At 41.2% G+C, this 12292-nt stretch overlaps 1 protein-coding gene across 1 annotated transcript in view; it reads left to right on the forward strand.

The window, feature by feature from the left end:
• The window catches only part of LOC128314279 (translation initiation factor IF-2-like), a 201523-nt gene that overhangs the window by 94016 nt on the left and 95215 nt on the right, over positions 1-12292 (forward strand). The window contains exons 3-4 of the mRNA XM_053216170.1: positions 8223-8270; positions 8370-8545. Of these exons, the coding sequence (XP_053072145.1) occupies positions 8223-8270; positions 8370-8545 (224 nt within the window). The remainder of the gene's footprint in view (positions 1-8222; positions 8271-8369; positions 8546-12292) is intronic.

Genomic DNA, 12292 nt, shown 5'->3' on the forward strand with positions numbered 1-12292 from the left:
ATCAGGGAAGCCTGAGTTGAAATTGACACAAATTGAAAGTTGATGGCTGTGAAAAACGGATATGTATGTACTATCATCGCAAACTGTTTACTAATTACAATGGGAAAGGAATGTGGAGGTGACGTCTCCTAACAAAAGACTGAAGTGCTGGTATTGGAGGTGTCCCACAGTCCCTCCAGGTCCACTTGTGACGTCTTCTTTCTGCTTCTCCCAGGGAGGCTGGCCTCTACTGACCTTCACTCCCTTGTCCTCTGGTTTCTACTTGGGTTTGGCCGATGGACAGTGGCACCAGGTGATGAGAGGGTAAAGGGCTAAGTTGTCTGGCTCCTTGCTGGCTGGGCTGCAGTCTGGCAGTCCTGAGCTTCAGCAGTGAGCCTTCTCTGACATCTTCAGCTCTCACTCCTGGCACAAAACCCTCCCCTGGGCCCTGTGGGGCCAGCAGTGATAATCATTTGCCACTGTTGTTAGCTGGAGTGAGTCCCCATTCTTTACCAATTTCCCTTAATCCTGTCTTCACCTCTGTATAACATTCCTTCGTTAAACCCTCTTCAGGGCGCTCCCTGTTTCCTGCTGGGAGCCTGACTAATACAGCGTTATAGTATTATTAGCAGAAGGAAGGGCAAACGGTAACAGCAGATGTCCACGGCAACTGATGCTGACCCGCCATTGCTCCTAGATTAGAACGTCCAGTCATCTCCCCTATAGATAGGATTGGGCCCCCAGATGTCAAGTGACCCAGGGTGTGGAAAGAGAACATCAGAGCAGCAGCTCAGTGACCAGAGAGGAGTTTTGTCCTAGTCATGTATACAGATAGTCCTCTAAAAGGAAAGACTCCTTAAATTTATGTGGGAGAGTCAGATACTTGCCCCTTGCCTTCAGTCAAGGAGGTGGTATCCCTCCTTACCTCACGAAAGAATCACAGTTCACAATGTCCTGGGCCTTTTGAATGAAACTGTCCTTGTGATTTCTTCCAAAGACGATCAAATAATAAAACAACCCAAAGGTCACGGCATTATCGTCTTTCAAGACTGTGCAGTCTTGACTATACCATTAACACTGGACAAATCATAAGTGGCAGACGTTCTTATTTCTGGAAACTTTTCATTTCAGCCACTCCCTCTTGTGTTGTTCTGGGAAGCAAGCACAGACAAGGACATGGAGTAGGCTTTCTTAATGTCAGATCAGCTCAGAGGTGTCCTTTGTTCCAGCCTCTGAACATGGGGTGACACTTCGGAGTACAGCCTGCTAAGAGAGCAGGCAAGCACTCCCATGAGTTATTGGGTTGCTAAGCACCCCATTTGCAGAGTGATCCCATTAAATTACCCTGTAGCTCCAATTAAGGGAACTCAGACCAGAGTCCATATTTAAGAGTGCTCCCTTGTCAGTTTTATCCTGGGGTTTAAATTGAATTCTTAATGTGGGTAGGGCAAACCGAAACATTTCCTAATTCTGCTAGATGTAGCAGAGGAATCATGCACAGGAGCCCCCTTTCCAATGTGGGCGGGGAAAATGGGTCATATCTGCTGGGAGAGATCACTTAAATTCCCTTTTGTTTTCCATTAAAGTCCTGCACACAATGTACTCAGTCACAACAGCGAACTTAGATGTCAGAATACTCATTTTCATAAATGGGTCTGGAAAACAGTCACATTCACCCCTTGCTGTTTTCAACTTTGGAGTAACTTTATAGAACACACTATTTTAATTACCACTGACTTACACGAGTTAAGGTCAGAAGTCCAGGATAGGCTGGTATAATTGGATGGTAGAAGAAAATCCTGGATTTCTTTTATAAAGTTTTTTTTTTTCCTGTTGGTGCCTCGTGTGTGTGTGTGTGTGAGTATGTGTGTGTGTGTGTGTGTGTGTGTGTGTGTGTGTGTGTATGTGTGTGTGTATGTACGTGTATGTGGGGGTGGAGGGTAAGCCTCAGTATATAGACTATTTTCACTTAAATGTCTTGCAGTTTACAATAAAATACCATGCAGATGGTCCCCAAGGTAGGCACACCCAATTTGTGAATATGTCATGTATCTGTGGTACCAGTTACATAATCACCCTCCCCCAACCTTCCTCACCACAAAGCTTCTCTTCTCTCCCTCCCTTCTTGTCATTTGCTGGCTCCAAAACACAATCTTGGGGTCCTTGGCCACTGATACCAACTCAAGTCTGACTTGGGTAAATTTCTGATCCACTACCGCTTTTCCATAATATCCTTTCGTCCTCTTGAAGTAATTATGCATGCAATACAGTTTCTGTGTATTTTGTGATTTTCATTACTCTGAACTCTGCTCATTCTTCCTTGGGCAATTCTCTCATATAAATGGTAGTGTTTAAGACCATGAATCAGACAGACAGGTTCAAGTCTTGGTTCTACCACTTACTAGCATTATGACTTTGGGCAAATTATTTTGCTTTCTGTGCCTCAGTCTTCTGATTGATAAAATTGAGATAATAACATAATTATACTCATTTCTTAGCCATGTTATGAATATCATGTAAAACAATGTAAGTTGGATGGTGTGGCAGGAACACATTGTAAGTGCTTAAAAACATGATTTGCTGATGTCTGCTATTATCTTTATTTTGTTTCTTCTTTTTCTTCCTTGCTCTATCCTCTCTTTTCTAATTTTCCTCAAGTGTTTGAGAAAATTTTTTTCCTTTTTTCCTTTCTTTTTTTTTAATGCTTATTTATTTTTGAGAGAGAGAGAGAGAGACAAACGGAGCATGAGCAGGGGAGGGACAGAGAGAGAGGGAGACACAGAAACTGAAGTGGGCTCCAGGCTCTGAGCTGTCAGCACAGAGCCCGACATGGGGCTCGAACTCACGACCGTGAGATCATGGCCTGAGTTGAAGTCAGATGCTTAACTGACTGAGCTACCAAGGTGTCCCAATTTTTTCCCTCTTTTGATGATCTTCCCCCATTTCTGTGTTCTTCAAGCTGAGGTACAGGTGACAATAGGCAGTAGTCATTCCCTAGTGAGGGCTGGCCTGGGCTCAGTGTCGTCTGCTACAGGGAGCTACCTGACACCCTACTTTGTTTTTCTGCTAGTCTTCACCAGTTTTTAGTCCTGAGTGAGCCTATGGCTCCTAAAGATCAGAGTAGTGCTGGGGATGCACTTGCATCAAGAAAAGCAAAACTATCTGCTTGGGAGGGGAGGGTGAGGGCATCAGACGTATTAGTAGTAAATAACATTTCTTGACATTTCTAACAAGGTCTCTTCAGAATTCCAGAATTTCTACCTTAGTCTCTATTCTCTTCAAATTAAATATGCTTTTTGATTCATTCAGTTTTTGAAGATACTGTTAGTGGGAAAAACAAAATGGTTTCTTAATTGACTTGATCATTTCTGCTTTGTATGACTGTTACAAAATAGTATACTATTTTTTATTGAAATTGTGTAGCATCTTAGTTATATTCAACATTAAATGGGCCTTTGTGTTGTAGCCTGTAGAATTATTTCTATGGGGAAAATAACCTCTAAGTCCTTAATACCTAACTAATGAAAGAAATCTTTAGAAGGCTACAGGTTTGTAAATGGGGGACTGAATGTATAGTATGATATGTACAATGCAGGTCAACTTTTACAAGGTCCAACCTCCATTCTGTCTAGATAAGACATTTACCAGGAGAGACCCAAGAACTCATTTAATATCAAATGAAAATGTTATTTCTCTGGAATTGGATTAGATTTTGTATTAGTCAAGGTTCTCCAGAGAAATAGAATTAGTAGAACACACACGCGCGCACACACACACACACACACACACACACACACACACACACAGAGAGAGAGAGAGAGAGAGAGAGAGAGAGAGAAAGAAAGAAAGAAAGAAAGAAAGAAAAAAATTAATTTATTAAAAGACTTGGCTCATGCAGTTTTGGAGGCCAAAAAGTCCCACAGTTTGCTATCTGTAAGCTGGAAAGCAAAGAAAGTTGGTGATATAATTCAGTTCGAGTCTGAAGGCCCGAGAACTAGGGGGTCAGTCCGGTATAAGTTCTGGAGTCCAAAGGTTTGAGAACCATGGCTCCTGTGTCTGAAGACAGGAAAAGCTGGATATCCCAGCAGAAGAAAAGAGAGAGATCATTTGTCCTTCCTTCTCCTTTGTGCTCCATTCAGAAGCCCAAGGGATTGGAAGATGTGCCCCCAGCTACCGTCCCCCCTCCCACTACACCCCCACTGGTGAGGGTGGACCTCTTTACTCAGTCAACTGAATGAAATGCTAATCTCTTTCAGAAACACCACACAGATACACCCAGAAATAATATTTTACCAGCTATCTGGGTGTCCTTTAGCCCTGTCAAATTGACACATAAAATTAACCATCACAACTTTTAATCTCCTTTATAAATGGAAGCCTGTCCTTTAGCTCAGGTTTATTCTCATGGCTAAATGGAGTACAAAGTCTGAACCCATGGATGATGGATAGAATATGATATAAAAACCCAATTTCTAAATTTCTAAAAATATAAACAAACTCAGAATTTGTTTGCTTATGTTTTTAAGTTGGAAAGGTTGAAAAACTGTTGCAAAGCTACTTTTGGACTTGTTTGAGTAATTTACCAACATTCAGCCCGTTTCAATTATCCTTGCCCACCCACTGGTTCAACCAAATTAAGAATTTTAACACCAGGCATTTAAAAGGGAAAGGAAAAAGAGATTCATGTATTTGGATTCTTCAAAGAGAAAGTGAGAGGGAATTTGTGCCAGTTTCTGTATTTTCTTACTTCTTATCCCAAGTTACTGCTGTCCTTGGCAGGCAAGTCTTCCTCAAATTGTAGTTTGTGTACCATGTATCTATTTGAATTCCCTGGGGTGCTCATTAACATGCACATTCCTGGGGACCACCCAGAATTTCTGATTTGGAATTTCTGGAGTTGGGGTTTGGCAAATTGCATGGCTAACAGCCCCCAAATGATCTTTATGAACTCTGAAGTTTGAGGACCGCTGATGCAGACATTCTGCCTTAGGATGTTAAGTGGTTGACAATGAATGTGATGTTAATGGCCCCTTTTTACTCAGGATTTGGTTTTGCTGGACCTCCACATTTTAGATTCTTGACTTTTTGAGGAGGATTTGTCAGGGTCTATGTAATATTAGTTTGTTGGGCTGCCATAAACAGAGTGGCTTAAAGAACGCAAATTTATTTTCTCACAGTCCTGGAGGCTAGGAGTTCCAGATCAGGGTGTTAGCAAGGGCTGGTTTCTGGTGAGATCTCTCTCCTTGGCTTGCAGATGGCCGTCTTCCTTGTCTTTGCATGGTTTCCTCTGTTGGTGCATGTTGTCTGTGTCTTAATCTCATATTCTTACAAGTACATCAATCATATAGGATTAGGGCCCACCCACTGAACCTCATTTTATCTGACTTACCTCTTTAAAGGCTCTATCTCCAAATACAGTCACATTCTAAGGCATTGAGAGTTAGGACTTCCACAAATGAATTTGGGGGGAAGCAACTCACCCCATAATAGTCTAGATTTCAAACCGCTGTGTAAGTAAGTGCAAGATGAACACTGCAGATTTATGATCAGGTTCCCTCCCCATTCTGGCTTCTGTCCATTGAAGGGATGCTTACTCCTGGTTGGTCTCTTTTTCTCTCTCCTCTAAGACAGCAGGAAGGAGGAAGGGACAATGAGACCTTGATTTTCATTGGCTCTGTTCTTCCTAAGCTCCATTTCTTTGAGTGTGGGAGAGTCTAATTACTTAGACTCAACTGCTTAAATGACTAAGAATGGTGGTTCTCAAAGGAAATCTGAGAAGCCAAATTCTCCTCATAAGTAATATTAAGATCTTTCCTTTTTTTTTTTTTTTTTTTTTGTTAAACTGGATGACATCTGCACTGATTGTGCAAGAGGAGGGCTGACCAGAACTGCTGGTGCTTCCACATGAATTGAGGCAGTAGCACCAAAGCTGTACTAGTAGTCATTATATAATTTCACCACAGTGCATTTGCATTGCAGGAAATAAAATGCCAGTTTCACTTAAAAATGCCTTTGTTGAAATAGTAAAAATTATTAGGTTTGCTATATTTCAGCCTTTGAGTCTACCTGTTTTTAGGATGACAGGTGACAAAATGGGAGGTATGCATAAAAGTACTCTGCTGCATACAACTTCCAGTGGCTGTTTTGAAGAAAAGCACTGGTATGATTGAATTGTGAGCCAAAGTAGCCTCTTTTTTTCATGAAACACCATTTTAACTTCAAAGAACGAGTGATGAACTCTGGTTATATTCAGACTCGTGTGGCTGGCAGACGTGTTCACAGAAATGAATGAAGTGAGCCTGTCACTTCATGAAAAGCGACTGACAGTGTTTGTTGCCCATGATAGAATTCAAGCTTTCAAGTGAAAATTGGAATTTTGGAACACTTGTATCTGTTACTGTGAGCTTGATAGCTTACCAACATTTGAAGATTTTCTACTGAGGTTGGTGATTAACAAATGTGATTTCTTTCATATTACGTAATGAAATGTGTCAATATTTGGGAAACCTACATAATTCATGGAACCACTCTTTTCCAAATGAAATAATACATGATGCTACAAAATCATGTGTAGGTGAAAGATCTATGTGTGGGTTCAAGATAGGGGCACCTGGGTGGCTCAGGTGGTTAAGCATCCTCCTTTGGCTCAGGTCGTGATCTCGGGGTTCGTGGGTTTGAGCTCTGCATCAGACTCTGCTGTCAACTCGGAGCTTGGCGCCTGCTTTGGATTCTGTGTCTCCCTCTCTCTCTGCCCCTCCCCCACTTGCACTCTGTCTCTCTCTATCAAAAATAAATAAACGTTAAAAAAAAGTGCAAGATAGACCAGCAAATTCTTATGTAGCAGTTCGTTATATGATTTCAGATTCTCATTGCAACCAACCTTTAAGAAACTATAATTGTCACGTTTTTGCATATTATCAGAGAAGAATATTCACTATTATCTGAATGGATTATTACAAATGCTCTTTCCTTTTTCAACCACATATCTGAGTGAGGCTGAAGTTTCTTTATTTAATGCAACCAAAAATATATTCTTATCAAAGTAGATTAAATGCAGAAGCAAATATGAGGATCTAGCTGTCTTCTATTTAAGCTAAACATTACAGATTTGCAAAAATATAAAGACATGCCATTTTCTGACTAATTGTTTTTGTATTTAGGGATAGACACAAAATACATAAATAAATTTTATTTATTTAACCTGTAATGGGTTTTTCATTGCTATTTTAAAACAAATTGATAAATACATATTTAAAAAAAATTCTCAGTTCCAATTTCTAATACAGTGACTACCTATGCATATAACCCAATAAACAAAGGCTCTTTGGGAGCCCCAATAATTTTTAAGAATGTGAAGGGATCCTGAGATCCAACAGTGTGAGGACTACCAAATTAGACATTTTTCTAGCTATATTGTGGTAATTGGTTTAGAGTTAACTTTGATTCATGGTGCACTTAGAGCCAAATATATTCACTATCTGAATGCTAAACATAGTAAGGTTGACTTTTGCTTTTTTCATTGGGAGAAAAATCCTATTGGTATTCCATACCAAAGTATTCTCATGCATAGATTAATGCTTGTTTTACCTTTCCTAATTCCAAATAAGATTAGATAATCATGAACCAACTGGAAAACAAAAAGTCTTCTCTAAGAACTAATGTTTGTGAGAGTTTTGTTTCAATGTAATGAAAATGTGTTTAAATTAGCAGAGAGTAAATTCTGCCCTATAGAAATGCACTTGGAAATCTTGCCATCAATGTACTATTTTCCTCATTCTGCTCCTGTTTTGTCCGTTTCCATTTTACAGAGCATTTGTGCCCTTCCCCTCCTCATCTTTCTTTCACACCTCTTCTTTTATTCATCCCCCCCCCCCCCCACCGCCTTTTTCCTTTTGCCTTATTACAGCTGGGGTTATTTCCTCACATGCTGCACTTTGTGGTTTCTGCAGCGTCCTCTAGGAAAGATGCTGAATCAGTCACTATGAGCAAGGCACTGACAAAGCGTAGGTACACCTTCACATTCTCAGCTCTAGACCTTCCACAGTCTTCTGTTCAACATGGGACTAAAATTCAACATGGGACTCTATGCTGTGCTTCCGTTCTTAGATTTCTAGAGTCTGTGAGGGAAGGATAGGAAAGAGGATTTTAACTTAAAACTTATACCTTCTAAAAGAAATGACTTCAGAATAAGTCCTGCTGTTTCACTGTGTGCTTCATAGATTTCTTTCTCATTTTTCCTCTAGTCCAAAAGTCACTCCCGAGTCGGCCTGAAATCAAGCACGAAGCAAAAGGTATGTTTTTTTCCCCTCTGCATCATTCTGTAAAAAATAATTATTTTGGTGGATGCTTTTATTTATTTTTTTTAAAAGAGAATGATTTCTTTTTTGAAGGTAAGGATACTCCCAGAAACAAGGTATTTTGGAATTTTCATTTACTTTGCTTCTACAATAGCAAACCTGAAATGGGAGAAGAAATCCTTGAAATGAAATGGAACAAGAGAGATTCTGGAAACCCAGTGACAGAAGCTGAGAATTTCTCATGGCTTACAAGCAATTCTGAAAGCAAGGTCAGAAGATAATGTGCCAGATTCAGATCTCGTATTTTTTAAGCCCTTGGCAGTGAAGGAATTTGTTTCTATCTCAGTTCATGTGTCCACTAAACTTTATTCTCTCAGGATCTGCTATGGAGAATGACCCTCACCTACGACCTGTGGCGAATTGGCTAAAACATGAGCTCTGAGTTAGAAAGAATTGCTTTCAATCCCTGGTTCTGTTACTTTATTAGCTATGTGACCTTGGACACATTTGTACAAAGAAGATGATTGTACCTACTAGTGTAGTATATTCTAAGGATAAAATGAGATAACATATGTGAAAACACTTATATCCTATGCCTAGCACAAAATAGGCATTTAATTTTTAAAATCCTAATATTCTTTCATTGATACTTTAGATCAAAACAATAGAAAATTTGAAATTCCAAAATCTTAATCCTCAGACACACAGACATACACATTTACATATATTTAAATTATGTTAATTCCTGGTGATACATAGGGCGATGATATAAATAGATTTATTAGAATTTGGGGAAGTCCATGTTAAAAAATTATTATTCTAATGTCGATGTTTGAACTTGTTGGAGTACTTGCTGAACCTTTGAGGATAATGGACGAGTTAATTCAGAATACCTTTCTTGATGTTAATTGTTAGAGAAAAAACACTTCAAGAATGCAAAGCATCTAAGAGGTGCTTAAGGAGATTAAAAGAGGTAACATCTGTGAAAGCACTAAACCCAGTGCCTAAGTACATAGTAACTGTTTTTATTAGCAGAACATCATGTTGCTTGGGAAGAAGACAGGCAGACAGGGGTTCCAGCCCAGCCTCAACACTTAACTGCTAATAACAGCTAACACTGATAGAGCAAACACTGTGCTCCAGGTACAGTTCTGAGCACTTTCCAATGATCAACTTATTTAATACTCTCTACAGCCCTCTGACATAGGTGTTCTTGTATCCCCAGGGTCTGTTGGCAGAATGAAATTACACCAGTGATTTGAACAGAGAAAATTTAATATGAAGAACTGTTACCCGGTTGTAAAGTTGTTAACTAGGTAATGGGAAGAGTACAAAACATAGGAGAAGGAAAGAAAAATAAGAGAAAAACAGAAAGGGAGACAAATCATAGGAGACTCTTAAATATAGAGAACAGACTGAGGGTTGCTGGAGGGGAGGTGGGTGGGGAGATGGGCTAAATGGGTGATGGGCATTAAGGAGGGCACTTGTTGGGAGGGGCACTGGGTGTTATATGTAAGTGATGAATCACTGGGTTCTACTCCTGAAACCATTACTACATGGCATAGAGCATTTTTGCCCTTGACTTGAATTTAAATAAATTAACAAAGGGGCGTCTGGGTGGCTCAGTTGGTTAAGTGTCCGACTTCGGTTCAGGTCATGATCCCACAGTGTGTGAGTTTGAGCCCTGCGTCGGGCTCTGGGCTGACAGCTCAGAGCCTGGAGCCTGCTTCGGATTCTGTGTCTCCCAATCTCTCTGCCCCACCCTGCTCGTGCTCTGTCTTTCTCCCTCTCTCTAAAAAATGAATACACATTAAAAAAAGTTTAAATAAACAAAAAGAAGACTATAGGGGTGGGGGTGGGGAGCAATTCCAGGAAGCAGGTATCACCCCCAGGGTGGAGGGAATAAGGCGAAGAGATGGGATTATGAAAACTTCTTAGATCTTTAGAGGAAGGGCCCCACAGAGTTGAGGTTCAGACCTCTGAGGAGCGGGTGCTGGCCAGCATGCTGTGAGGCGGAGTCTGCACATGTGGCCAGACTGGACTCAGTGGCTGTGCAGGAAGCACAGAAGAATAATGCTGCTGGTGTGAGGCCCAGAGGAAGCACAGCTGAGGGAGCAAGTTCCTTCTCGCTTCTCCCCCTCTGCACCCCCTCTAGTGCTTCTCACTGGCAGAACTAACAAGAAGCCAGCTGACTGTGCAGGAATGTGTTTCTCAGAGCCCCAGGCCTAGATCACAAACCAGGTTACAGAAAGAAGGGTTTGGAGATGAGAGATAATAATTTAGCAACTGGTACCATTATTAGTTCCTTTTCGTAGATGAGGAAACAGAGGCAGTGATGTGTTAAGCTCTGTTTGCCCGGTGTTGTGCTCTGAGTATTTGTGCCCCCCTCAGATTCAAATCGGAATTTGATGATATTAGGTGATTATATTAGGGTGGGGACCTTTGGGAAGTGCATGGGTCATGAGGGCTCTGCCCTCATGAGTAGGATTAATGCTCTTATAGAAGAGACCCCATAGAGCTTCCTTAGCCCCTCCTCACAGCGAGATGTGTGCAACACAGTGAGATGTGAGCACACGGGCACCCTGATGTCAAGCTTCCAGCCTCCAGAACCATGAGAAATAGATTTCTGTTGTTCATAAGCTACCCAGCCTGTGATATTTTGTTATAGCCACCTGAATGTACTAAGACACCCATCTAGAATGAGGCCGGTCAGAAATTAAACCTAGCCAACCTGGCTCCAAAATTTATGCTTTTTAAGTTCTTGTACAAGTAACCATGGGCAAAAACACTCCAAATCTTATTTTTAAAATCTACAAAATGAGGGGTGCCTGGGTGGCTCAGTCGGCTAAACGTCCAACTTCAGCTCAGGTCACGATCTCATGGTTCATGGGTCTGAGCCCCATGTCAGGCTCTGCACTGAGAGTGCGGACGGAGCCTGCTTGGGATTCTGTCTCTCCCTCTTGCTCTCTGCCCCTCCGCTGCTTGCACTCTGTCTCTTTCTCAAAAATAAGTAAATGTTTGAAAAAAAAATCTACAAAATGAGAATTATAATTCCCAACTTCTGGGGTTGTTCTAGGGATTAAATAATATAAATGATGTGCTTATTGTATTTCTAGTACATAGTAGGTTCCTAATATTAGCTCTTGCTAAATATGGCATTTCTCTTGTTTTGAGTAGAGGGACCTCATTTTGCCTCAGTGACTCTATGTGCAGTTTCGAAAGGACTGCTCTTGGCCTTGGGGCGATCCCATCTACAGTGAGTTGTTCATTTAGTTGATTATCGCTCCAGGTTAGCATGTCTAAGTGTTTATGTCAGAAATTGAACAGCAGAGAGAATTTAATACTGGAGCTTGATCAATGGAGGCTTTATTGATGATGTCCTTAAAAATCAGAATTTATTAGGGGTGCAACAAGGCACTGAATTAGTCTTTCAATTCAGATTTTAAGAGGTGGGGGAAGTCACTGAATTTATTTATTCATTCTTTGACACAACAGTTATTCATTGGGTACCTGATTGCACCAAACATTATCTAGGAGTGGTATCCAGGAGTGATATAAACAGAGAACAGACCCTGCCCTAAAGACTGTTTCTTCCAATCTTGGGGGGGGAGGGGCATGTGATGCATCAACCCAGATGCTTATTCTCACTCCTTGTTTTTGACAGGTGTGTATGGGTGTATCTTTCTTGCTATCATGCTATCATGTGGGTAAAATATCTACTGGGCCTACTACAGAGTTGACTAGTACCCAGTGGAGATTGTGTGGTGGTAGAGAGGTGTTAGGGAGGGCAACTGCCTCTTCCAAAGGACAGTCGTTCAATAACTGGGGAAGAGGTGAGTCTCAGAGCAGACTCAGGGGCTGAGTGGGAGAGGCTGGGAGGCAGCAGCACTGGAAAGCTCTTGGGCTTCTGGGGGGAGGTCATACGATGTTTGTGTGCAGGGATAGGAGAGTTAAGGGCTCCAGGCCTGGTGCTGTGATGCTGTATGGGCCCTTTTGTCCTTGCATGATCGATAGAC

Source organism: Acinonyx jubatus, chromosome B1 (assembly GCF_027475565.1).
Source record: "Acinonyx jubatus isolate Ajub_Pintada_27869175 chromosome B1, VMU_Ajub_asm_v1.0, whole genome shotgun sequence".
Lineage (NCBI taxonomy): Eukaryota > Metazoa > Chordata > Mammalia > Carnivora > Felidae > Acinonyx > Acinonyx jubatus.